Genomic DNA, 27439 nt, shown 5'->3' on the forward strand with positions numbered 1-27439 from the left:
CAATTGCTTTTCACAGTAGGTAACAAAGACATTAGTATTTGGCAACATCAATTTATCTGAAAAAATTCTTATCAAACCAACAGAAATCCTTGTATAGGTAAGATGACTCTTGGAGAGGAAAAAGCACTAAAAATGTCCACTTCAGTAGGGCTTTCATTGCACATAACAGTCCCATAAGCAAAGCAGCTGAAACTTCTATAGGGTTGGTGCAGAACTGGTTGTGTGACTGTACTCCGAAAATATTTATCAGTGATTCACTAGCAGAATGGAGCGATGCACCTGCAGGGGTCTGTCTCAGGTCTGCTTCCATAAAGACGTAAGGGAACAGCTCTTCCTTTTCAGAGCTTGGTATTCACATTGCCTTTTCTTTAAATTGATTTTTACAGTGTTAGTGCAAAGATCAGATGCTTCTCTGCTAGCCAGATCCTTGCTCACCGTGAGCATGCAGTTGTGCAGGCTGTAAATTCATTGTGTAAATCACTTCCAGCATTTCTAGTGGGTTAATGTAAGGTATGTAACTTTAATATCATCAATAAGGAGCAGGATCTGACGGGTTTGGTCTTTGGAACTAACAAATTAAAGACCAGTCATCTTCAGTTCCTTCAATTTGGAGCACATAAAAAGTCATCTGTAAACAACTGAAAAATAACAAGGAGAAGAGTAGCAGCTACCATGGATTCATCAGATAGAAACTGCAATTGAATTTCTTTCTATGATAGGCTAACAAGACTCGTAAATAAACAAAAAGCAGTAGATGTATCTGGACTTCAGTGAAATGTTTGTCTCGTGGTGCATTCTGATAAACACACTAGCTGAAACTCCTACAGGGTCAGTTCAAAGCTGGTCTTGCAAATTTTCAGCACAAAAAGGTGGCTACAGGGGTCCATCTTAGTTTGTTCAATGTTTTCACTAACAAGGCAGATGATGGAAAAATACACATATGAATTTTGCTGATAATGCAAAACTGTGAAGGCCGCAGTTATAATGGAGGATGGGATCCAAATTCAAAACAGACTTGACAACCAGACCGGTGTTTTGAGGACTGAAACTCAACTGGGACCAGCGCAAAGTCAAACACAGGCACAAATGATCAGGCGCACAGATACAAGCTGAGGAGCAGCTGGTGAGCAGCTGGTTTTCCCAAAAGGGTCTGGGAAGTAAAATGGATCACAACACGCCTTCCATCACCCCTCATGCCCTGCCACTGCTTTTTGTGGCAGAAACAGCAGTTGCGTGGATACGGCTGGAATGGGTCTTTATCCTCATGTGTACCCGTGTGCCATCGCCCTTCAGAGTAGAGACCACAAGCAGAAGTCTAGAGCTTTTCAGTCTCTTTATAGTTTACTCCACAGAGTTGGCAGGCAAGAAACATTTCTAAAAAGGGATCTAGGAAAAGCAGATACATTCTCCTACACCAACGTCAAAATGTTTAGTAAGCTGGTGCAATGCACAAGTGCCAAAATACGGAATATCCCCAAGACAGATGCAGCTGTGATCAGGAGAGGGGAGGCAGGAGGAGCTGCAATTTCGGTGGCAGCTCCCAGCACAATGACCTGGCACCCACAACCTCCAGCAGATGCAGCTGACCACTAAAGAAGACAAATAACATATAAGCGCTAATTTTTACACGGATTACATACCATACAGTGTGCTGCTTCTCAGACCACACTGTAACATAACAAAAGGGTCAATCCATAACTTGAGCGGGGGCCAAGCTAGCTGCAGTCATGTTAAACACAAATACAACTGAAATACTGTTTAACTACATGGAATTTATTCGCAAAGGTCTTGGATGATTGACTTGCTAAAGGTGGATGAAAACTTGGCTTGCCCAAACACTGCTGTGGACTATCCCACACTCATTACCATTCATCCAATATTCATTGAAAATAGTTGTAAAAGTGGATGTTGTTGTTGCAGAAGGAAGAGTTGAATTCCCCCGATCCGACCAGCAGAAGCATGGTTGAGAGGGGCATGGATTAAATACTGGACTGATAGTTTGCATAGATAGGAAAAGTCACAGTGAGAAGGGTTTACAACTTGTACAGAGGGAATCCTCATGAATTTGTGTACAGAAGAGGTATTTTAGTAGTTATACAACTTAATGTCAAGTTTTAACGAGCAGATCCAACACCATGCATAAACAAAGCCTAAATGTTGTGAGTCCTTCACCGCTATGGTTACCCAGTGATATCTATGCCAACGGCTGCTGCTACCCGTGGGTTGGGAGAGCCAGTCAAATCTGAAACACCGGGGGATCTTTTCCAGGTTAATTCCACGGTGTTACGTGACTCTGTGCTTTATCAGTCAGAAAGCCAGCTGCCTCCTTGGTGGCTGTACTGCAGTGAGGGACAACTAGTGGAGTGTGATGCGATGTGATAGGAGTGGGTTTAGTTAAACAGAGAGTCTCTCTTGTTATCTTTCTGAAAAACAGTTGACAGAGAGGCTTGCTGGTGTTGCCCCTCTCTGGGAAAAAAAAAAAAATGCTCTGAAGCAAAAGGTTTTGAAAATATAATATACTTTAGTAAATGTGCCTTCAACTCTCTAGGTATGAGTTCCAGCTAGTAACAGCTGCTTTCCTTTGAGCCACCAGCCTGCTTGTAGGGAAGGCATGGAGAGCAGGCCAGCAAAAATGTGAATTATTTATGTTCCTGCTGAAAGCACGAGCCTTGTCACTACAGCCTTGCTTGATTGAATGGATCTGCAGAGACAGTTTCTGTAGCAACTCAGAACCTTGCCCAGCAAAATGTCGCCCAGTCACACAGAACAGTAGTAAATATCTGCCTGGGTAGCTGAAGATGACACAGAAGTGCCAGAGTAAAATATATCTGGGTTTTGAGTCCTTCAGTCTCCCAAGAGCCACCAAAATGTCATTTCAGAAGGTGAGTTGGTGGCATGTCAACTCGGGTACCAGTAACAATCTAGCTGTGACAACACAGGGTTTTGAAAGATTACACAAGCCTTTGTGGAAATTCAGCAAGTCTAGCACCAGGAACACAAGCTGCTGCGGTCAAGCTCTTACTGGCAGCCCAGCTAGTTAGAGTCAGTGTAAATAAAGATGTGATGCCCAAAAGCCTACTGCAACATCTTTGGGTGTTAGATCCACATACCAAATACTGGGTTTGATAATACCATCCAAAATATTTCAGAGATCAGGTTTTCATGCCATGGTATTTAATGCAGATTGACAAAGGCAGGAATATGTGTATTCAACAGTTTCTTCCCTATCTATCCTTAGCATTTGATCCTGGCTCGTTGCTGTTTGTAGTCTGTCTCTCTTCTTGTAAAGATGAACCCATCACAATGAAAATGTTACAGAAATTACAAGCTGTCAGGACTATCTTACAAAGCTTTGAAGGGCTATATAGGTTAGTACATTTGTCTAGACAAATGTATTTTTCAGTATGTCAGTATTTGAATTTTTCCTAATTATCAACCTATCAAATGATCTTTTACTACATATATTCAGCTTGTCTTAAGAATTTCTGAGGCTGTGAAACCCAAACCACATGTGAAAAGTTACAATGTGCAGAATTTCATAAATACAGAAATGTTAGTAGATGGTTCCTTCATCATGCATCTCCAATTCAGCCCTATTTGCCACCAGACACTGGAAGAGTAAACAAATTTTTTGTGCTTTCCTGGGTCTGTAATTCCAGTGTTTCCTACATTTTGACCTTATGAACAAAACCAGGCTCTCTGCTTTTGGAGTAACCTAGATGCTTAGCTCTAAACAGGAGATAATCCAGTTATAAAAAGCTTATAGTTCTTTGGCCAGAGGTCGCCAAGGTACAACTCTACGTGAATAAAAGTGAGGGAAGCTGCGTGAGACCTGTGTAACCTGGGCAAGGAGTAATCTGACTGGCAGACAACGGAGGCCTGGTTTATATTTAAAAGTTTTGCTGATTTAGCAATACCAGGACTATAACAACATTCCCCAAACAATGCAGCTTTGCTGGCGATACCTGCAGATGTAGTTTCAATTCAGTTCTGATACAAGCAGTACATAGTTATTAAAGCAATTTAAACAGGATCCCAACTCTAGGAGGGTTCACCTGCTCTTCTACTATAGCTACATTGGCAAACTTTCTAGTTGAGGCTGTTCTACAAATCAGCTACTGAAGAGTGTGAGGCTGATGACAGCAGAGCTGCTTTGGAGGCTTGATGAGAGTGTAAAGCTTTTCGCCCTTTGGGAGGAACCACAGAGAAACACTGTCTGCTTCCTTAAGTGAATCTCCGCTGGAGAACAAAGGACTTCAGCTCATGTACAGAGGGGTAATTTACATCTCATTAAACCAATATTTAAAAACCTACACTGTGTTTCTTTCTTTAGTGTCTGTTTTTCTTTTCCAAACATGTCAAAAAGGATGCATTTTCAATTAATTTTTTTATTTTTCCAGAAAGAAAAGCAGCAAGAACATTTCTGGGTGCCTAGAGATCCCTCTTTTCCTATCCTTGTCTAGCTAGAAAACAGTTTAAAGGAACTTTATTAAACTTCCCAAGAAAATTCAGCTCAAGCATAGACACAGTGTAAGTATTTTCAAGTACAACTACAGATGTTTTGGAATGTAATAAATTCTTACAGACTTCTTACCTTGGTATATTTTCTCATATAGTACTATAATTTCACAACTATCCAGCAAAACTTCTTTAATTACCAGTTGCTACTGATTCTCAAGTCAAGTGTGCTACGTGTAGGTCTAATGTAGAGGCTTTTTAGTGGGTTTTATACCAGCAAAACCCCTGGCTGTATCTATAAAAAAAAACAAAAACAAACTTTAACCAACAGCTATGTCAACTAGGATAAGAAATGGTGGGACACAGCTGTACCAGAAACATTTCTAACTAATGATTTCAGCAAAGCTATGCTTTTGATAGGAGGTGGTTTCAAGAACACATGTATGAAGCGTGCTTTTGCAGGCATAGATAAATCCACACTCTGTACAACCCAATTCCTATAATATTAAACACCTTTTCATTAGAGAGCCCAAGACTCAACAGGCATTTCTGTGCTACTCTTAATGAGCTGGTTCCATAACTTCCCATTAACAACCTGTAGACCTTGCTCAGGTATTACTGGCTTCATAGGAAGACCAGTAAAGACAAACCAGTAATATACACTAAAATACTGGATCTGTTCAGGTGCGTAGGGTGTACTCGGTCTCAGGGAGCCGGGTTCATTCTGGAGGGTAGCAAAGTGCTTCGCCAGGCATCGGGCTCCGTCCTATGCTGATCAGTAAACAGCAAATCTGGTTTTGAGGGTGCCCTTGGACCATATGACATCCTCATCGAGGCAGTTTTGCTCGTATTATTGGTTTTCCTCCTGTAATTAGTATGAACGAGCATTCTAACTTACAAATATAGTCATTTGAGGAGGAGCTGCATTTCCCTCCCCCCCTATTTTTCCCCTAGGAGCAGAACAACTTGTACTGTTTTTGCCAAATACACTGGCTTTACATTATGGCTTGATTCCAGGTACATAATTAATATTCTTCACGGACAGTGTGCCTTCAAATAGCTGGCTAATACACCGAGAAAAAGCCTTGCAGTCCCAGCTTCGGTTGGCCGGAGACAGAGACTTTAGTTTCATTTTCTTATCTTGTGGTGACACACTGTAAAGGCGAAGTGGTGGGTACAAAGTACGGCATTTCAAGGCTTGCAGGAACAAACGCGAACGTACAAGTCAACAGGCAAATAAAAGATGCTGTTGCGTTTCCTGTCCTCTCTTCCCTTTTTTGAAAGTCACATTTTTCAAAGAAAGGAGATAGAAATATGAACATAGAAACGAAAATAAATTTTTATCCAGATAAAATGGCAAACAGCAGGTTTCACCAGAAACTTGCCAGGTCTCCATTTTTGCTCTCTCTGCTATCTTTGCTGAATATATATATGCGTATATATATATAATTTTTTTATATATAATCTGCATTTAAAAAACAATCTCACAGAATGTATTTTTCAAAGTGTATTTTAATGAAGCATTCACTCATGGCGTACTTTCAAATACCAACAGTTCTCCGCAGTTAATAAGTAATGTGCAGTGGGGGGAAGGAATAGCTATACCTTAAAGTGCTTTGCAAGCAAGTTAACCTCCAAGAGGTACCTTTGGGCAAATCTCATGACTGAGAGCAGGTTTTGTGACTTTTGACTATACTACCTGTCTCCTACTAATGTAACGAAAAGGAGAAACGCTGCTCCTGGCTCTATTTAGACCTAAAACTGCTGGTGTGAGGGGTGACCAGATAAAAGGTGGCAGACAGACGGGCGTCAGAGAAGCAGGGAGGCCAGGGTCATTTGCTTACACAAATAAATTCCCATCAGGTTGGGAAAATCCCGTGTCCTGGATCAAGCGGCACCAAGCAATGTGCTGGCACCCCCGGGTCACCCCGGCCACCCCGGAAGGGGACAAGGCCGCGTTTCGCTGACAGGCCTACGTGAGCGCCGCGGCCTGCTCTGGTACGGCTCGCTTCGCTGGAGCGAGTGGTTTCTCTGGTACGGGACTGTCGGCACACGCTGCTCCCCGCTCTCCCGGTTCCAAGGGGCCATTTCCCTGGGGGGGGGGCTGGGCCTGTGTGGGGCAGCAGGGCCACAGCTCGCAGCCGCCCAGCAGCGCCCGTCACCAGGTCCTGGGCCCGCCCGGGGCCGGCGGGCACCGGCGTTGCCGAGCCAACGGCTGACCCAATAGCGGGCGGGAGGCGGGGCGGCGGGGGCAACGGCGTTGCCACGCCAACGGCTGACCCAATAGCGGGCGGGGGACGGGGCGGCTCGGTCACAATTGAGGGCTGGGCGGAAAGGCGGGATCGCTCGGGGGCACCAATCGAAGCTCGGTCAGTGAGGGAAGGCGGTAGGAAGAGGCGCAGCGGGTTAGGAGCAGGGGAGTAGGGAAGCGCAACCAATTGCAAGTCGGGACGCCGGGGCGACAGCGGGCCTTTAGGAGAGAAGCCAATCACCACTGCTGTGGTGATGGCTGAGCCAGTCGCGGACTGAGCAGACGGGGCACCAGCCAATCAGGGCGCAGTCAGGGAACAAAAGGGGCTTTCCAAGCCGCCGGCCCCTTTCCTTAGAACAATTTCACATGACGCAACGGTTGGAGGAAGAGGTTTGCGAACCGTAGCCGCCGCCGCCATTTTGTGAGCGTTGAGACTGAGTCGGCGGCGGCTGAAGGAGCAGCAGTACCGACGGCAGCACCACAGCCAGCGGGAGCCGCAGCCCGGAGGATGCGGTAGAGGAGCCCAGCGGCAGCGGCGGGGGGGGCGGCATCGCTCGGCGGCGGCGGCAGGGGATCGCGGGGAGGGGGCTCTCGGTCGGTGGGTCGGGTCCTGGTGCGGGCCCCGGTCGGAGAAACATGTCGGCCCCGGAGAGCAGCGCTGGTAGCAGCGAGGCCCGGGAGGACGCGTGCCGCGATTACCAGTCGTCGCTGGAGGACCTGACGTTCAACAGCAAGCCGCACATCAACATGCTGACCATCCTGGCCGAGGAGAACGTGCCCTTCGCCAAGGACATCGTCTCCCTGATCGAGGCGCAAATCGCCAAGGTTTTTATATTCCACCGACTACTACTCCTACCTATACTGCTGGGGGGACCGGCCGGGGCAGCGGGCTAGGGCGGCCTCGGGGGCTAGGAGGAAGGGCGTGGGGGAGAGAGATGGCCTACCGAGGGGCGCGGGCGGAGCCGGGCAGCGGCGGGCTGAGGAGGAGGAGGGTAGAGGGAGTAGGGAGAGACAGCCAAGCGGCGGGGGGGTTGAGAGGGCCTGAGAGACGGGGAACAGGGAGAGGCTGGGGGGCGGGGGGGAGGGCAGTGGGCCCGATGGGGTGAGGAGGGCAGAGGTGAGTGGGTATAGCTGGGCTAGGGGGTGAGCGGGTGGCGAGGCAGGGGGGTTCAGGGGACGTGGAGGTAGCGGGGGGATGGCTAGTTAGGGGGCGAGCAGGGAGGGCAGGATTTGGACGGAGCAAAAAAGGGAGCCGGGGACTCGGGGTGGGGTGGGGTGGGGAGCGCCCCGGGCGGGGTAGTGGGGAGAGGGCTAGGAGGCTGGGGGGGCAGCGGGGGAAGCAAGCGGAGGGAAGCGTGTCTGAGGTGGGATCAGGGAGCACGGGGCGAGGCGTCGGGGGCTCCTCCTTTCATGGCTAAGCTTAAGGCTGCTGCTTCTTCTGGCCCCCCCCCCCCCCCCCCCCCCATAGGGAGCAGGGGACTCGAGGGAGGGGAACAGCCCCCACACCACCCTGTTGGTAGCAGGGAAGGGTTTGGGATTCGCCCCACAAAAAGCGCTGAGAGGGCAGCGTGGCTCGCGATTTAAGCCCCGTGTAAATATCAGACACAACATGGCGGCCTGGCAGTGACTGGGCAGCAGCACCTCGCCCTTGTAGCTGGGTTTTCCCCCTACATGGAGCCAGTATTCAGTGTCTCGAATCTGGTGTCTAAATCCTTGCATTTATCGATTTTTACAGTAGATAAGTATTGTGATCGTTAGAGAGGGCCTGACTGGGAGATTTTTGTGGAGGGTTGGGGTTTTTTGGGGGGGGGAGTAGTTTAAAGGAATGAAAATAAGGTTAAGTTTATAACACGCAAATTGTCCACTTCTGAAGGCCTAAGTATAATGATTTTTAAGTATCAGTTAAGGCTATTTTCTTAGTATGCTCCTTGTGAGATAATAATTTTGGGGGGTGGGCACCCTTACAGAAAAGTTTGTGGGTGAAAGGTGATCATCTGCTCCGGATAGAGAAGTGTGTGTGGTAGTGATGGGAGTTGTTTTGCTCTGCCTGATTAGAGAAAATTCTGTGGGCTTGGGATAATCTGTTTGGATTTCAGGTGATCTGTGCCCAGAGTAATGCTAGCGTTGTGTGCATATTTAATTTATTTTGGCTAGAGAAGTTTATTGGTTGAGGATGGGGAAGAAGAAATTCTTTCTGACTGTAGAAACTGCAGCAGCCTGTAGGATCCTAATATGGCGTCTGAAAGGCACATGATATAAAAAGAAGGGAAAGAGGAGGTTCCCTCTGAGCCCAACCCAGGCAGTTGCTGACATCAGTCAGCCACAGCACATGGATGGGGGTTTACAGCACCTTTTTAACAAGAGCATTTTGTAAGAAAAGGGTTCTTGTTTCAATCTCCCCCCTCCCCATTTGTGCCAGTCACCCCCTCCCCCGTTGTTTCCCTTGCTCCCTCTGATCTCAGGTGTTCAAAGGCTTTTTTTCCTTTGGCTTTAAATCGTGGTTTATAATGGTGAGAATTGTACTATCTCGTGATGGGGAGGGAAGGATCTCTTAAGTTATTTAATCTATCTTTCTATCAATGCAGGATTGCTTTTTAGTGTTCCACAGACCTCTTCCAGTCTAGTTTTAAATGCTGCCAGTGGCTGAGTTTTGCCATTCCTTGGGGAGGTGACCTCATAATCTTAATAGATCTCACCATTATATCTCCTAAAGGGCAGTGGATGTGTATAAAATGATTTGTGATAAATATCAATGCTGTCAAATTTATTTTTTTTCTCATTTCTGGGTGATTTAGAGCCTGCCCTGAAGTGTGTCTTTTTTTTAAAGATGTCTTAAATCTTGTATCAATGGTTAGTTTTGCCTAGTTACTGTTTGTGACTGTGGTTTATTCAAGGCAAGTTTTTAGCTGTTTCTGGGAAAGTGATCTCCTTTACTAAGCCACTTTTAAAAAGTGTTGCCTGGAGACAGTTTGTTTAGTGTAAAACTTGAGTGGTCTGCTTTACGATTTAATAAATGGTTCTGAAATGTGTGACTGGTATTATAATATTTGTAAATAAAAAGTGTGAAATATGTATTTGTCTTTTTATTTACCATTGTATAGTGCAGAATTTGTTTCCAAGACCCATTTTGTATACAAGGTTGGTTTTTTTAAACTTTTTTTTTTCACAAGTTTGTGACTTGGGTTTTGATTGCCAGATATGACTTTAAACTTGAAATCTTTTAGGAAACTAATAAAAAAAGCCACACATTTCCAACAATAGCTTTCCTACATTATTTGAAGGAACAGTGGGAATTCTGTAATGAAGTCTTTAACATTATGCTGATGAGTTCAGAGTTAGTGTTTTGTGTTCTGGTGATTATGCGTCGCCTCCCTGCCTTTTGGTTAGTGTCATGTGGGCATCTTTCTTGCTAGGGGATACTGTATAGACTGCCTGAAAACAAGATACATTCAAGTTTGGGATTCCCTTTTCTGGTTATTGGAATATGCGCTAGATACCTTGACATAATAAACATTTCCAGAAGAGAAGACTTAAATATTCCAACCATATTTAAGTCATTGTTCTTAAAATGTGACACCTGAGTAGCTTATGTTTGAAGCAGGGTATGCTGCTAAGCTTCTAATTCTGTGCTATAGTTTGAAGTAGGCTTCCTTACTAGATTACGGTGCTTCCATGTATGATTACTTTTAACAGTCTGATGCATAATTAAAGTGACAGTTAAACTTGTTACACTGCCTTCACTACTAAATTGATTCCCCAGTGTCTCAAACTGGAAGCTGAGTATAGTGAGCTACCATACATTGGTGAAATGGAAGAATATAACATACTATGTCAGTAGCTCTTGGGCATAGATAGTTCTGAGACAGCTCTTTGTTTCCCTGACAGCTGACTTTAAAAGTCAGAAATGATGCACTGTCATTTTTTCTATAGAGGCAGACATTCGGAACTTAGTGTTTATAATGTGCCATTTTGCAGACTGCTTTAAAGAAGAAACCAGTATTCCATATTTTAATATTAAGTAGCTGTAGACTCAGAGCCTTTGATTCCTGAGGCTAGAGAGGTGCTTTTATTCTAACATTGTTGCATATTAGCTTGCTTAAAGCTCAGTATTATGTCATAGTGTAAGATAGGCTTTTAATGTGCTGCAGTTAGTTTTAGCTAATTTAACGGCATTTTTCTGTCTTTTTATCTCCAAAATACACTACCTGTCTGTTTTACCTTTTTCAGTATGCTCAAAGGCAGTGATACCTCCCCCCCCCCCGCCCCAGCCCAGCCCTCAACTAACAAGGAATTCTGCCCTCTTCAATATTAAGTTTCAGGTCATGATAAATTAGTACACATTTAAGGGCGAGGAAACATTGTGATTCACCCATATAAAAGTATTGCTGACTCGGTTCCCTTCTGCGAACCACCTTAAAGGGGAAGGAATTAAATCTAAAATTGTAAAGCAAGAGCACTTCCACACACTTACCTGGACAATGAGGCTGCGAAGTAAGGTGTCATTAATTAACTTGGTAGCGTATCCTGTTTAAAATGAGTGGCGAGCGAAGTTATTCTGGTTTTATCCTGAGCTTACCGGATGGTGAATGGGACTTACTACAAGTGGCTGCTCTTCTAAGGGGATCGCGGTCAACACATGGCTTGTGGTGGTGTCTTTCATGTTGTCCTCTTCAACAAGTCTGTGTACTTGCTGATGTTTTCTGGAACTTTTCTGTGCCTTCTGCTTTGTGAAAGCCAGTGGTGGGCATTAAAATCACCTTGATTTGGGCCAGTAGTGCTTTGTGTACATTAGAAGTTGCTGTAGCGGTCCAGCGTCACCACACTTCTCTTACACAAACTTGCTACAAGTTTTGAAAATGGATTTAAAAAAACAAAACCAAACAACAAAAACCAAGCCTCCTCTTGTAGCAAAGATGTGTCCCAAGTTTGAAGACTCCCTTCTGTGAAAACCGTGGTTGCAGTTCCTGAGCTTGTCTGTGCATTTACCCGGTCGACTAGATGATTGAGTTTTGTCTGGATTTTGAACTTTGTTCTGACTGTGCATTTTTGCATGCACTCTGGAAATCTGAACTGTCGCTACCTACAAGTGCTGAGAATGGGACTTCTTGCTCCGTCCGTTTGGATTACAATGAAATAGTTGTGACCTATTCTGCGTGTAGTTTATGAAAAGACTGATACTCGACCTGTAATCTGCGGCTACAGAAGTTCTCTAATTTGGGCTATTTGCCAGAAGTCTCTGTTCTGTGAAATCCAGAAAAGCAAACGTTCAGGAGGTTTGAATTATAAACTATTTTTAGAAGTTCCTTGAAGTGCTAACGATGGTTTCCTGCTAACTTAAAAGTTACTTTCTCAAGCGGGTTTTGAAAGGTTACACTCAGTGCACTAGCGGCAATACTGTCCTGTGGGCTTCTTTTTTCTTCTTTTTTTTTTTTTTTCCCTTTTTTCCAAAGCTTTGATAAGCAAAGAAAATAACCTAAGGTGTTCCTTTTTTGTGTGATAGACCCACTGCGTTATACTTTGAACTGAGTATTGATTTTCCAGATTAAGTTTTTGTATAAACAAAAAATTCCCAAGCCAAATCCCTTGGTGTTTATAGTGGCAACCAAAAGAGAGGTCTGTATTTCTGGGATTGGTAATCCCCTTATTTAAAAAGCTTAAAATATGTTTTTGTTGTACTAAACTTCTCAGTTTCTTCTTATTACTCCAGGCTCCTGCATCAGAGAAGCTCCCTGTTATGTACCTTATGGATTCCATTGTCAAGAATGTGGGAAGAGAATATCTTACTGCATTTACTAAAAACCTAGTTGCAACATTTATTTGTGTATTTGAAAAGGTATATACACTTTCAGAAAAGTTCTGTATTCTAAGCAAAATTTGTTCCTGGTAAAATAAATACATGTTTTCAGTTTTGGGTTTTCTTGGGAGATGAACTATACAAATTGTTTTTTATAAATCTCAGTACTGTATCTTTACTGTGGAAGATTATTCCTGCTGCTATCAAGCATGTAAATTACATGTTAGCTGAAAGATGCAGTGTCTGTCTTAATTTGGTTCATAACTACCTGTTATTTTCCTATCCAGGCAAGATTTTACTAACTATATTTTGATTACCGATTGCCTACCTGGATGGACTTTTTGTAATGTATAGACCAATTAATTATGAATTGTTGGTTTATTTTTAAGATCGTAAATGGTCTTTATGCCAAGAATACACTGAGAATCAGTTTCTTGTGGATTTCTCAGAGCTTCTCTCTCCTGCAGTTAATTTGTCTGATTTACTTAGTTCGTGACGTGCAAAATGAGTGCTTGAACTGTGAAGAGTGAATAGCACTGAGACCTGATTCTCTCCTGATGGTGTGTGATTTGAAAAAAATGCTAGGGGGGAAAGGGTCTTAGAATGTATTGCTATATTACATTATAAATATGTGGTTTAATTTGATTCAACATTGAAAACTGCTGCCATATCTTTTAATTTTTGCTCTTAATCTTTAAACCCAGTGAAGTAGTTGTGCTTATTCCTTAGTGAGAAAGGCAAATCAAAGTCCCATTTTTGAAAGGCTGGACTTGAATGGGTTTAAGTTGGAACAGAAATGAAGGGTTAACTTCCGTGGTTTCCTGTAACCTCTAAGAAAGTGGCATCTCACATGAATGAGATGAATGGACCTTTTGTGTATTTATCTATCATTACATATCAGTGAGGATCTGAGATCCCAGTATGCTTTATATATGGTTTTCAGATGTAAAATGCATGTTGAAATAAGGAATAGATTGTAGTAATGGCCATAGAACACTTAAACTCCTGTGTGTAGAGTAGATAGGTAGGTAGACACTTGTTTTCTCAGTATTAAATTGTGAATGTTCTTTTACTGAGTTGCATTTAATGTTGCAGCTGAAGCTCTGGATAATTAATTTTCAGAGTTTTATAGGTTCACTGAGCTAACCAGAACCATTTAATTAATGTGTATTAATTAAATGTGTAAAGTGGCAGTCATTTCTAGTAGCTTAATTGGTCGTGTTAAAAGATGCAAGTAGAATTCCAGCACTGACATTGTTACAAATTTTGTTTTATCGGTAAATGGTCACTAAGGTGTCTTCAGACACTTGATGAAGTCAGAAACTTTTGCTCAGTCATTTCTGCACCTTTTGCAGTGAACTTCATACCCTCTCATTGAAAATTGTATTGAGGCATGCCCCTAGTAGCTAATTATGAATTATTTTTGTTGAAGTTCCTGCTGCTCCTCGAAAGAACCTCTTTACAGACTATTCTGTGTCTTGCTGTAACGTCTTAAAACTGCAGCAAAACCCATCTACGTAGTCAATACTTGATGATTGAATTGAGGTACTGACCTTAGGACAGCTGCATGTATTTTATCCTCAAATGTTTTTCATTCATTAATTCAAATGTTTTTCGTTTACTAATTGAACTACTCAAGTTATGAGATTAACTAAATTTTACTTTACTGTAAATTTCTCACTTACCTGTCATGAGATAATCCCAAACTAGTTGTTTGTGAAGAGAGAAAATAGCACTGGTCCTACAAGTGCGCTTGATCTGTGGCTCACAGATGGGTCTAAATTTGCAGCTGAACTGAAATATAATTGAGGTCATTTTAGCTAATACCCCTTTTGTTGCATTTGTTGGAAAAAAAAACCCTTCAGTGACTAAACAGCTGAGCAAAACACCTTTTCTGTTCACAAAGTTTGTTGTTTCCTGATTTGTTTGTCATTGTTATACACCATTCAGCACAAATGCTTGAATAATGTATTGTGTCAGAGGCTGTTGCCTTTCAATATTTTTGTTACTGTATTTTTTCCACAGAAATTTGGCAAGTAAAATGAGAATTTTGGTAATGGAAAAGTTGAAAGAAAATTCTCAGAGAATGGTAATACACAATAAAACCTTCAAATGACCTTGAAACAACAATTCCACATTTGAACTTCTGTTACTGATTCCGTTGGTATAGATATATGATCTGCACTGCTTATAAATTCTGTATAGCCAGTCTTAAAATGTTGATAGAAATAGGAAATAAATGAAATCTTAAGTTCTACAGAAAAGTTATAAGAAATCGTTTTATATTAACTTAACAAGCCATAGAATTGTTTTATTGTTTTAGGTGGATGAAAATACTAGGAAAAGTTTATTTAAATTACGCTCCACATGGGATGATATTTTTCCTTTGAAGAAACTATATGCACTTGATGTCAGAGTCAACTCATTAGATCCTGCTTGGCCAATTAAACCTCTGCCCCCAAATGTGAATACTTCTAGCATCCATGTGAATCCTAAATTTTTAAATAAATCGGTAAGTTTTTATGCCTACTGTATGAACAGATGGTGATACGTGTAGTTTTCATTGTTTGTATGCTGCTTTTTGACAATTTAGTATATTAAGAATGAAGTGTCTGACTTTTGTAGACAGGTAAGAAGAATTTCTGATTTCTGACTATTTGATGGATTTGGTTTTTATGTTTCAAAACTGTATTCTAGAATTTGGAACACTGATGAATTTATATTAAATGACGTACACCTGTCACAGCCCGCAAATTCTAGTGGGGCAAAAGTTTTAAATTTGTGTTACATTTTGCATTAAAAATGGAATTTATAACTGCTGTACAAACTAAGTTCCCAGTACTGGATCATGTAACAGTTAAAGGAGATGGAGCTAGTTGATTCCATCAGGAATTTAAATGTAACTTTTTTTATTCTGTTTTTAGCCAGAGGAATCTACTGCACCTACCTCTGCTGTCACTTCTGGTGCCTCTACTCCTCCAGTTGTTCCTGAAATACAAAAGAATTTGACACAGGAGCAACTGATAAGGCAGCAGTTGCTTGCAAAGCAAAAGCAGTTGTTAGAACTTCAGCAAAAAAAATTAGAGCTGGAGCTGGAACAGACTAAAGCACAGTTGGTGAGTAGGATAGTTAATGAAACTTTTATAGTTGGGTCTTCTTTCTTTTGGACGTTACTTAGCTATGCTGATAGCTGCAGTACATGATTTTTTCCTCATGTTAGGCAAGTGTAGCTATTTTAGGACTAGAGCAATACAAGTTCATCTCTGGTTCCTCAAACAGCATTTGTGACCTGAAAACCTTAAGAATTATACTCAGAGGTAAAAAAAAGTGAAGTTCATAGGTTTTTGTTTTTAACTTCTCTCCAAAATGATCCTCATCTTCTACCTCTTCTTACGGCTTACAGCAAGCCAGGCTTTTTCAAATAAATTTACTCTTAGAGAACAAGAAAGTCTCATCATTGGAAATAAAGTCAGCATCCTCATGAGGTCAGGTTGGTTTGATGCCACCATCTGCAAGTGGCAGTTAAGCTGTATTGTTCTAGTGCGTAATTGAAAGTCTTGCTATGTTGATACCAAAACTAGATGATACCAAAACAAAGGATTTTTGAAGTGTAGAAATACGAAATATATATCAGATACTTGGCAGCTTAGTTGCCTTGAGCGTGTGGAATATATAGAAAAAACGCTGTAATGAGAACATGTGCCGAAGTTACATATTTTGCAGTATTGATTTTATTGTACTGATTTTGCGTTATATTTTAATTTGATCTTTTGTAATGGTACACCATTATTTTAACGCTTGTGATTAGCTATTGATGGGTCATTTTCAGTTAAATGGCTGAATCTCAACACTTTGAAGACATTTCTATTTAGAGTTTTGGTTTCGAGCCAAAACACGATCATCTCTGGGTAGGAGTTACCATGCAGATTAATAGCGGCTTTTTTGCTATTTCAGGCTGTATCTCTTAGTGTTCAGCAAGGATCATCTACTATAGCTTCAGTTCCAGCGCCTTCCAAGCAACATATGTCTCCCACACCTCTCATGACAGTTAAACCACCTCATCAGACAGCTGTGCAATCTGAAAAAAACAAACCATCCCCAAGTTCTCCACTTCATGATGTCAAAATAGTAAATAGGGATCCTCGACTGAATAGGATGGCTCAACATTCTTCTCATGCTAAAGATCAATCTCATAGGAAAGAATTTCCACCAAACACAACCAGTCAGTCTGATACCAAGGCAAACAAAACAACACAGGCTGAAAAACAAAACTCAACAAAGCAAGAGAAATTGAAAGCAAGTGAAAAAACACAGAAGAAAGAACTTGACCAGTCAGAAGCAAAATCTAAATCACCATCCCCTTTAAAAAATAAGCTACCCAATACTAAAGATACTAAAACCCAGGAATGTGAAAGCACAAAAGTATCTGAAATTAGTAAGCGGGATCCAAGACTGAAAAGACATCTTCAAGATAAGTCAGAGGGCAAAGAGGAGGAGGTGAAAGAAAAGAGGAGAAGTACAGAGAAAAAAGAAAAAGAGGAACATAAGACGTGTGAACACAGACCAGTAGGCAGCAGAAATAAAGTAATTAATGGTGCTGTTCAGAAGCAAGACACGACTACAGAGGAGTCTGAAAAACAGAGTGGAAAACAGGGGAGATCAAGTAGTAGAAAACGGTCACGATCACGCTCTCCTAAGGCACGGTCACCATCTACACATTCTCCAAAAAGACGAGAGAGGAGATCACCCAAAAGAAGACTTAGGAGTTTATCTCCCACTTCATCAACTCCTAAAATTGCAAAGATACGTCAGATCGGCCCTAAGCAGTCTCATGTTGAGGAAGGCACGCAAGCAGCAAGAGATGAAAGAAATTCCAATAAGAGAAATGTTAAACAAGAGGTGCGAGATCCAAGGAGGGTGAAAAAAGCCCAAGAAGACAGGCCCCAAGAAACAGCAAGCCAGCATTCTACAAAAGCTTCTCCTGATCCAAAGGAGAATGCAGAAAACTGGCAAGGATCCAAATCAGGCAAGAGGTGGAAATCTGGTTGGGAAGAAAATAAAAAGTAAGTTACTATCTTTTAAACAACTTCTGTTTGAAGTCAGTGGAAATTCTGCTGCTGACTTCAGTCAGCTTTGGGAGGCAATGTTCAGATTGTTAAAATTTATAAGTTTTAACTTACTTCTACTAGTGAGATATGGAAATCATGCATACTTCGATTCTAAGGTGATAGTGATGTTTTGCCATGGTCGATCCTAATAGGGATGTAACAGTTATGTCCTAAATAAAGAAGTAATCTCTTATTTTCAATGTGTTCTTCCTTTCAGCTCACAGCAGAATGAAGAACACCAAGCACTTGGTAAATCCCCTCACCAAAGACACCGGGAAAACTGGCCTGCTGGTAAGGGAATTTTATCACCCCGAGCACCAAAGCAGCAGCACCGGTTAAGTGTGGATGCTAATTTACAGATTCCCAAAGAATTGACATCTGCAAGCAAGAGAGAATTACTTAAGAAGGTAATATTGATAAATCTGTCTTCATAGAAGTGTCCTGGGTATAGTTTTCTTTTCTTTTTAGAAGCCTAAACTTTAACTTTGTATTCCAGGCTAATGAACGCTTAACATCCGGTGAAATAACACAAGATGAGTTCCTCATGGTAGCTCATCAGATCCGACAGCTATTCCAGTATCAGGAAGGAAAACACAGATGTAATGTCTGGGATAGCCCTACAGAGGAAAAATGTGGTTTGAAAAAGAAACCTCTTCTATCAGATGCAGAATTAACATATTATGAACATAAGGCTAAACTAAAAAGAACACAAGTTCAGCATTCATTGTCGAGGCTTGATCTGTTGGATCCTGATGATATTTTGGATTATCATTTGCCTGATGCATTGCTTTCTGGTATAGAATGCGAACAAGCAAAAGCCAAGCGTGGAGTACAGTTTGACAGAAAAGAACCATTTGGAGAAAGATCAAGGAGACACTCTCCTGTAAGTGGCACTAATAGACCTTTTGCCGATAACCTTTCACCGCTTGAGAGTCGACGAAGACTTGAGGAACAAAATGCTACTAAGGGAGCAAGAGGTTCTAAGAACTTCGATCCTTATGACAGCTGGGGAGAATCGGATGAGTTTAGAGATGCTCTCAGACAACAGGGGAAGAGCACAACAGAGTTCCAAAAGATAGATGGTGATGCAATCTGCAGATTTGATAATCGTGAAGAGAGACAGCTTCTTGGGCAAGCTGGTATGTGCTTCTGCTTTATTTTACAGCTGTTAACCACTCACTAAAACGTTGCCAATTACTTATCTGTTTTGTTCTGGTTGTGTTAGGTGTTCGAGAGGAACCAAGATCACCATTCAGCGACCGTTTCAAAAGAGCTAGGTATGAAGATCCAGAGAAAGCACCGTTTCCAGAAAGTCCAGGATCAAGATTTGGAGGCATTGAAGCAAAGCAGAGGATAAGTGCACTAATGGAAGACAGACCTCTATTTGACGGCTCACCGAGACAGGCCACTGCAAGGGTTGGGGTAGATGGACAAGGAAGTCCTTTTGTTGATGGTCCTGCTGCTGGTTCAAGTTCCAGAATTGATGGGCCAGCTGGACAGGCCGCCATGAGATTTGAGGGGCCTTTGGTGGCGGCAGGTGCATCTCAGTTTGATGGACCACTGGCAGGAGCAGGGGGAGCTGGAGCCCTAAGATTTGATGGGCCACCAGGGCAGCTGGCAGGGGCTTTGAGGTTTGAAGGACCCCCAGGACAGGTTGGTGGAGGAGGTCCGCTGAGGTTTGAGGGACCTCTTGGGCAGATAGGAGGGCCTTTGCGGTTTGAGGGGCCTGCAGGACAGCCTGTAGGTGGTCCCAGATTTGAAGGACCTGGAGTTGGTCTCAGGTTTGAGGGTCCCCGTGGCCAGCCTTCAGGTGGTCTCAGGTTTGAGGGACCTCATGGTCAACCTATGGGGCCTCGAGGTCAACCAGGGGGTGGTCTCAGGTTTGAGGGACCCCATGGTCAGCCCTTGGGGCCTCATGGTCAACCAGGGGGTGGCCTCAGGTTTGAGGGGCCACATTTACAGCCATTGGGACCCCATGGACAACCTGGAGGTGGCCTCCGATTTGAGGGGCCACATGGTCAGCCTATGGGGCCACATGGACCATCAGGTGGTGGGCTCAGATTTGAGGGGCCACACGGACCATCAGGTGGTGGGCTCAGATTGGAAGGACCGCATGGTCAGCCAGGTGTCGGTCCTAGGTTGATTGATGGACCAGTACACCAGGGAGCTGGTGGACTTAGATTTGATGGTCCTCTGGGTAGGGCCGGTCCGAGATTTGATGGTTGCCATGCAGCTGGATTTGATGGTCAGCCTGGACAGCTGTCTCTCTTGCAAAGATTTGATGGAATTCATGGACAGCCTGGTCCAAGATTTGAAAGGGCGCCTGGCCAACAGGCACAACCACGATTTGATACAGCCATACCTCAAAGATTTGATGGACCTCACCAGCCAGCCTCTAGATTTGACTTGCCCCTTGGCCTTCAAGGTGCGCGTTTTGAAAATGTAGCTAACCATCCTGCCTCAAGACTAGAAATGTCTTATGGACAAGGTGGTCCATTTGTTGACCATCCCGGCCAGGGCTACAATGGACCATCTCATGGGATGCAGTTCCAGAGGCCTGATCTATTTGATGGTTCGCCTGGACCAAATTTCAATGGGCCAGGTGGCCCAGGAGCACAGAATTTCCCATTGAGAGGAGCTGGACATTACTTTGATGAAAAAAGTCTTCAGGGTCCTCAATATGGAAACTTCAATAATATGCCAATGGGAAGTAATCAGGTAAGAATGAATTGTGTTAAAGGGTTTGCTCGTGAAAGTGTTTTTGTGTAGAGAATGAGCAGTTTTCTTTTCTTGAAAAATCGAAGATTTTTCTGAAGAGCTGGCAGACTGGGAGCCAGTTTCAAGCTAAAAAAGTCATCCGTCAGTAGTTTCTAGACAATTTAAGAAGGACCTACGTTCCTATTTTTTAAGAATGAGACAAAATAGTGAATCTTTACAATCACTTTGTAGCTCAGAATATGACAGTGAAATTAGTATTTTTAACTCGAAAACAAAACTAGGTAATTAGAAGCCTGTGGTGTTTTCATTAAAATTGCACAAAAGTGAATTCTATATAAAGCATGAAAGATAATGTAAGTGAATATACATGGTTAACTTTTTTCAGAGCTGTAGAATTAGAATGGACCAAAATAATTCTGTTGTCTTTTTGCAGCTGTTAGTACTGGTGACAAGCCAGTTTTAGAGAGATACCCGTAACTTAGGGGAATTGGGAAAGACATTGGACATTGTTGAACTACCGTCTTTTAAAATTATCTCGCACCAGCATGCTTTATGGGTTCACGTGTCTTTGCTGTTGCCCGTTGGAAATGCTCTCTTCAAAAGGGGAAGGTGATACTTTACATCAGTGAAAATGACGTAATTTTTTTTCAGTAGATTAGAGATTTTAGAGAGCATTTTTCATTTGGAGAATAATAATTGAACATGAAGAGTTGACTGATTGTACGAAAGTAGGTAATGTGTCCTGCTGACCTCTAATGGGATAAAATTTTAAACAATTTGTAAATCCAGAAAACAGCCAATTAGAAAAACAGTTTTTATAACACACTTAGGAAAAAACCCCACCAAACATTTTTATTACATCTGAAGCTTACTATAGCTGCTTTACTGAAAAAATGCTGCTTTCAAGATGTGTTTTGTATAGTGGATGCTATTTCAGTCCTTAGATAAGAATTGATCGTGGCATTTGCTAATAAACATTTACCAGTTTCTTGAATTTCTGATGAGCTCTGTTCTGGTGAACAGGAGCGCATTAAAAGAAAGTGTTTGGAAAATGTGAAGGTTCGATAGGTAGAAGAAAAGGTGTTTTTGTAAAAAAAATTAACTGTTAGGCAAAATGAGTATGTCTTCTGAAATTTTTCTAGTGGGAAGTGAAAACGAGGGAAAGGTTATGTAGTTATTTGCTGGACCTTTCAATGCCAAACTGACATGGTTCACTCCTGGGAGGAGTTTAATATTTATAAACTTATTGAGAAACATCTAGAACTTAATGATAAAATTAAAAATGTAAGTTTATAATCACATTATTAAACAAAAAATACTTAAATGTTTACTTTCACAGGTTTCTCTCATGTCTGCTCAACCAGGGCCTTATGGCCAAGGTCAACAGTATTTGCCAAATCCTGGAAGTTTTGTTCAGAATCCTGCAGGTGCGTAAGAAAATAATTAACTTCCTTTTATTTCTTTTGGATTGTTCTGTTTGTTAGTGGCCACAAAATTTACCCTGTTGTCATGTCCTGCTGTGCTAGGTCTGTGTGGACTAAGGAAAGCCTCCTCAGTGAGGTGGACATAGATGTGGTTTCTGTAGTACCTTCATCTCTTCAGGAGTTTCCCTCGAAGAGAGAAGGCTTTCATTAATTTTCATGTGGTTTTCATATGTAGTTGCACTAAAAAAACCCAAACCAAACCAAAAAAACAACTTTGGTCTGCTTTTCTGGAAGGTACCAGTCTCTAAGTCTGGTTTGTTTGCCAGGGTGTGTAAACATTCCCAGTATGTAAATGGTTAGTAATGAAAAGCTTCTAAAAAGTCATAAATGGTTAAAGTAGGTGATGAAGTAGATTGGTCATGGTGAAATATTTAAGCATAAAATAAGGGAAAAACTTCATTTCAATAAACAGTATCCAGTAGAAATCTGTGTTTGGGCAGCCAGCTTAGCACTTCACAATACGTTATGAAGGAAGCTGTGGCAAGGGAAGAATTAGCCAAGGACTAGACATAAAGCAAAGAGAGTTGATAAATAATTTGAAATAAAAAATGGAAGAAACAGGAGGCAGAATGAAAAACGTGTTGTGAAATACACTGATAAAAGTGAAGTAAATTTCTGATGCTGAGCTTTTGTTTCCTTGAATGTCAATGTCTTTCCTTAGGAGCCCTTCCACATTCATATCCTGATAACCACCTTGGGCAGCTTGATGTCAATGAATTGTTTGCTAAACTGCTGTCAACAGGGATCCTCAAACTGTCAAAAACTGATTCCACTTCAGCACGTATGTAGATCCATTATGTTCTAACTACTCAGTTTATCCGCAGCTGAAGTGTAAAGCTAAGTAAGAACTTTTGTGAACTCCTGCATGTTTGTTTTTTTTAACTGAACTTTGATTTTGTGAAGGAATGTAGTGCATGTGATGGAGTAAGTTCTTAGTATCGTGTCTAATTTGTACGCTTCAGCTATCCAGAATGGTCAGTTTTGTCTTTGGTGCTGTCCTGTGGTAACTTGTCCTTGATTACAATCAGGTTCTTGTCACTTCCTGAAATATTCTGTGTCTCTGAAGACTGAATTTTAATGCTAAAGACTGAGGTGAAATACTGTTTTCCTAAACTGAATTTCTCAGTGACTTACAGTATCTTGTATGCTTTTTTTAATGATCTTAGAGGATGACTGACCTGGCTATTGTGGACTTGTATTTTAGCAAAGTCAGATCGTATTTATTACTATTTGAAGAAAAATAACTTTCAGGAGCTCATAATTTCTTTCTGATGATGTACTGAAATTTTGATAAAATAATATCTTTGTGCTTTCTAGAAGTGAATGAAACATCATCCCAGCCAGTTGCTGAAGAGGAAGACGATGACCAGAATGAAGATCAAAATGTCCCAGACCTCACTAACTTCACAGTTGAAGAACTTAGACAGTGCGTATAGTAGAATAAGTTTACAGTGCAGTAAGACTAATGGCACAGTAGTATCTAATTGTTAATCCAAGGCAGCCAAGGGCTTTGTATGTCACTTTGTGAGAGGACCTGCAGTTTTTATGTTAGCCTTGGAGAATTTCAGGGAGGATAAAGAGGGAGAATTAACCTGAGAAAACTTATCTTTACACAAGTTGCATCTTGTTACTTAATCAGCAAGGTTGTAATATGAATTGAAGTTGGTGTTTCTTCCTTTGTTAGTACTAAGTTTACCACCTTTGGGTTAGTTTGCAAAGTTGAGCCAAAAGCAAGCGTTATCATTTTATGCACTATTAGGTGATGACTAATAGGCATGAAACACAACACTAGTGTGTGTGTCCTGATAGCTAATATGAGCCCATTGTTTGTTATTTGAATGTTTCAATTGATTGTGTTAGGAAAATCAGGAAGAATTTAGCTATACTGCATGCTTTAACCTTGCAGTAGATTCATGCTTTTCCTCTAGTCTTATGGGCATCTGAAGCAACTTACTGAGAAACTTCTTACCTGATTCTTTTCAAAGGAACGTTAAGACTTTGTTGTTGTTGTTCCTTTTTGTAGGCGTTATGATAGTGTAATAAATCGACTGTACACTGGAATTCAGTGTTACTCATGTGGAATGAGATTCACTACTTCACAGACAGATGTGTATGCGGATCATTTAGATTGGCATTATCGTCAGAACCGGACAGAAAAAGATGTTAGCAGAAAAATTACACACAGAAGATGGTACTACAGTTTAACAGTAAGTAATGCCATATGTGTCTTGATAAATTACAGGCTGGATTCTGTGTTTTACTGATGTATGTGCTGTAGGATTGCAGTTGAAATTTATGTCGTCACAGGAGTTGGCGTTTGGTAAACAATGATGTCTTAGATATTTCAAGTAGTTTTCATAAATGCCTGTCAAAACACAAAAGGTAATTATATGATGAACAATAAGCAGTGTGAAGCCATTGGTATTGTTTCAATCGCACTGAGAATGGAATAGAAATTGAAGGATAGGGTGTTTTTCTGGAAGAAGCTTTTTTGAAGTGTAGCATTGTGAGAAAGCGTGCACTGTGCTCATGTTGCATGTGAGGAGCATTTCAGTTTTAATGAAGTAAGATTTTTTAAATATGGTACTTCTGGGATCTCTCTGTTTGTTTGTTTTGTTCCCCTGAGATTTATTTATTTTTAAACTGTTCTGTGTTCAGTGTTTGAATGTGAATGAAAACTTTTTCTTCAGGATTGGATTGAATTTGAAGAAATAGCCGATCTAGAGGAGCGTGCAAAGAGCCAGTTTTTTGAAAAAGCTCACGAAGAAGTTGTGTTGAAGACACAAGAAGCTGCGAAAGAGAAGGAGTTTCAAAGTGTCCCTGCGGGACCAGCTGGAGCAGTTGAGGTAAGTTTCAGCTTGCTGTTATTAGACCAGATGCTGAGAATGATGTACTACTACAAAGAAGTTTACAGTATTCTTTCATACAGTGGGCTACATGTAGACTGAAGTCTTGTTCTTGCAGCCACTTCCTAAGTGGTGTATTTGTCTATGTAATGGTTGTTTCCCAGTGGCAGATAGAAGTATAAATCACCTGTAGTTCAAAAAACCCCACACCCACTGGCATTCCATCATTTTAGCAAAATTGAAATGAGGAAAGTGTGTTAATTTGTTAAATGCTTCCATAGAATGAGTAAATAGACTAAGTGAACTGGAAATGGTTCTTTGTCATTCAAATAATAATTGGGTTTACTGGAATTTTGACACTTTTACGCAGAAATTTCTTTTTCAGTATAAGATAGGCATTAGGACAAAGAAATATCTCAAAGTAACCAGTAGATCTGTATTTTGGTAGATGAATTGGTCTAGTAATCAAATATAAATGTTGGTAGAACTACAATTTAGTTTTACATGCTAAGCTTCTAAGAAACTAGCTGTGAAGGCCTTTGTTTAAATTGTAAAAAGTACCTTTTGTGCTTTGTTCTCAGAGTTGATTATTTTGCACAGAAGCACTGAAAATGTTAATACTTCATCTAAAAGTGTTCAGTGAGTTGTTGCAATAACCTCATTTATCTCTGCTACTCCCATAACTTTTCAGAGCTGTGAAATCTGCCAAGAGCAATTTGAACAGTATTGGGATGAGGAAGAGGAAGAGTGGCATCTGAAGAATGCTATCAGAGTAGATGAAAAGGTAATCTGATCTTATTTACACGTGATACTTAGAGTAAAAAATCCCCTATGTAATTCCAGCAAAAGGAAAAAAGGGAGGGCCGAGTGCACTTTCTCTCCTCAAGGATTCCCATGGTAGTTTTCCTGGCTTCCGAACACATAACTATCTCAACCTTTGGAAGTGCATGAAGTCCTGGTATTATTGGTATAGGCTTACTGGCCTTCCCTTCTACTGCGATGCTAAAAGAAGAATGAACGTCTCTATATAGGGGTGTAGATAGTGGTTCAATTATTTGCGTATGCAGCTGTATGCGAATAATTCCCAGTGCTTACCAGGCTTCTGTATGATAACTTTTCCTAAATAAACATACACAAAATCTTTTCCTGGTTACCTTTGACACCACACTAGGCCTGCTCATACTATTGTTTTTCTAAACAAATTGCGTCCTGTGTATAATTAACGCATTTAATTGTATAACAATTCTTTTTCAGATTTACCATCCATCTTGCTATGAAGATTACCAGAATGTAAGTGTCGTTGTCTTCATATTTTTGAAGCATTTTGCTTTCAGTTTGTTTACTTGATCTCTGACTTTGCAGGGAGCAGATGTGTTCAGCATGTGCTACCCATTTTCTCTTGCCTATGACTAGACAAAGACTCGAAGGCGTGGCAAGTCCATAACACAGAATTAGCCAAGATGTATTTCTTGTTGTGATGTACTGTGACAGTTTGTGTGTCATACATGACTAAAGCAAAACTGTGGTTTGAAAACACATCGTGCGTTTGTTGTTGGGTAATGTGCATAATCTTAGGAATTAGCAAAAATGGAGTAAATGGGCATTGGTGTGTGTTATGTTTTTAATGCAGGAATAACAGGGAATAATTTGTGGTAATGTGTGAAGCATTTCGTCACTGCTTGGGTGATAACCTTTTCAAAGTAATTGTGGGAAAAGTAATGCTATTAGAGAATAAATTTGTTTTCTTAGGATCTTGATAAAGTAGAAGTTTGGATTTTGAGTGCAAACATCAACATGTTTGCATTTTCAAAAAGAGTAAAAGGGATAAGCAGCTAAAAATGGTTATTTGAATGTGTGTTAATGCTGCATCGACTTTCCCTTTGCAGACATCATCATTTGATTGCACCCCATCTCCCAGCAAAACTCCTGTAGAAAATCCACTAAATATGATGTTGAACATTGTTAAACAAGAAACACAAGAGTCCTGTGACTCGCCTAAAGTCAAAGAAGAACCTGATGACACCCCTGCTGCCTGTGCAGAAGAGAGCACACCTGCATCTACAGATGTTAAAACAGAACCTGATGAGTCTGTTTAAATAAACTGAGGTATGAAATTTTTTTTTTTTTACAGAAGAGCTGCTGCGTTAACTCTGGAAGGCAAATACTTTTTATATGAAATAAAAATGTTCAACTGAGGCAGGGCCTCATCTGCTGTTTGGTTAATAAATACATTTTTGTATTTGAATTCCTTATTGCCTGCACAGTTTCAGGTGTCATTGTGTGAGAGTTCTGTAGATGCGTGAAAATTTAATGGAATGAAATGGTATATGTAAAAATGTACAATTTTCACTTGTGGAAATGTAAATTATAAATAAAAGATATTTTTGCTATATATGGAGTGTAATGTTTATGCACACCATCAAATGAAGACAGTGTTTCTGTACTTTTTCAGTTTAAATGGAATTAAAAGAGCTTTTGCTCAATCAGATTCAGAAAAATGAAAGCAAACAACTTCCTTCAGTTATCCCATAGGTGGGTTATCAAGGGAAGCAGTGCAGGAACTTCTCAGACAGCCCTAGATTTTTTTTTTTTAACTTACTTGAACAAACTTACATATCCAGATATTTAAGGGAATTTAAAAAAAAATAACAAAAAACAGCAAAAAACACCACATGCAAAACCCCACAAAGACAGTTCTGGGTAGAAGGGGAAAATTTAACAAACCAACTGGAGTGCTTGATTGTGAACACAAGTGCCAACAATTAACAAACCAGGATGCC

The 27439-nt window shown here is 41.1% G+C and overlaps 1 protein-coding gene and 1 long non-coding RNA gene across 4 annotated transcripts; one reads left to right on the forward strand and one right to left on the reverse strand.

Annotated features, from left to right (window-relative positions):
• Window positions 1–4609: 4609 nt before the first annotated feature.
• Window positions 4610–6634, reverse strand: LOC142599942 (uncharacterized). The gene is made up of 3 exons (XR_012833441.1): window positions 6303–6634; window positions 5130–5323; window positions 4610–4753 (listed from the first exon to the last, which is right to left on the reverse strand). It is a non-coding gene; the product is annotated as an uncharacterized LOC142599942 (long non-coding RNA).
• Window positions 6635–7060: 426 nt separating this feature from the next.
• On the forward strand, window positions 7061–27051 carry PCF11 (PCF11 cleavage and polyadenylation factor subunit). 3 transcript variants are annotated; one of them, XM_075742425.1, is made up of 17 exons: window positions 7061–7534; window positions 12417–12542; window positions 14827–15015; window positions 15428–15619; window positions 16458–17566; window positions 17829–18018; window positions 18108–18750; window positions 18837–19454; window positions 19536–20329; window positions 21669–21756; window positions 22475–22594; window positions 23131–23239; window positions 23837–24020; window positions 24504–24659; window positions 25351–25443; window positions 25914–25949; window positions 26546–27051. In XM_075742425.1, exons 1-17 carry the CDS (start codon window positions 7346–7348, stop codon window positions 26753–26755), a joined length of 5046 nt encoding a protein of 1681 aa, XP_075598540.1. In that variant the 5' UTR covers window positions 7061–7345; the 3' UTR covers window positions 26756–27051. The 3 variants fall into 3 exon arrangements, with proteins under 3 accessions (XP_075598540.1, XP_075598538.1, XP_075598539.1); XM_075742423.1 differs by having other exon boundaries at window positions 18837–20329; XM_075742424.1 differs by having other exon boundaries at window positions 18837–20329; window positions 23134–23239.
• The last annotated feature ends 388 nt before the right edge of the window (window positions 27052–27439 follow it).

Source organism: Balearica regulorum, chromosome 1, assembly GCF_011004875.1.
Source record: "Balearica regulorum gibbericeps isolate bBalReg1 chromosome 1, bBalReg1.pri, whole genome shotgun sequence".
Classification (NCBI taxonomy): Eukaryota; Metazoa; Chordata; class Aves; order Gruiformes; family Gruidae; genus Balearica; species Balearica regulorum.

What these genes read in the sequence shown, in the direction of transcription:
- PCF11 (XM_075742423.1), top strand. Translation starts at nt 7,346, where the DNA reads ATGTCGGCCCCGGAGAGCAGCGCTGGTAGCAGCGAGGCCCGGGAGGAC. An exon ending in AACAGACTAAAGCACAGTTG is followed by an intron (nt 15,620 to 16,457) that starts GTGAGTAGGATA and finishes TTGCTATTTCAG; the next exon opens with GCTGTATCTCTTAGTGTTCA. An exon ending in GATGGTACTACAGTTTAACA is followed by an intron (nt 24,021 to 24,503) that starts GTAAGTAATGCC and finishes CTTTTTCTTCAG; the next exon opens with GATTGGATTGAATTTGAAGA.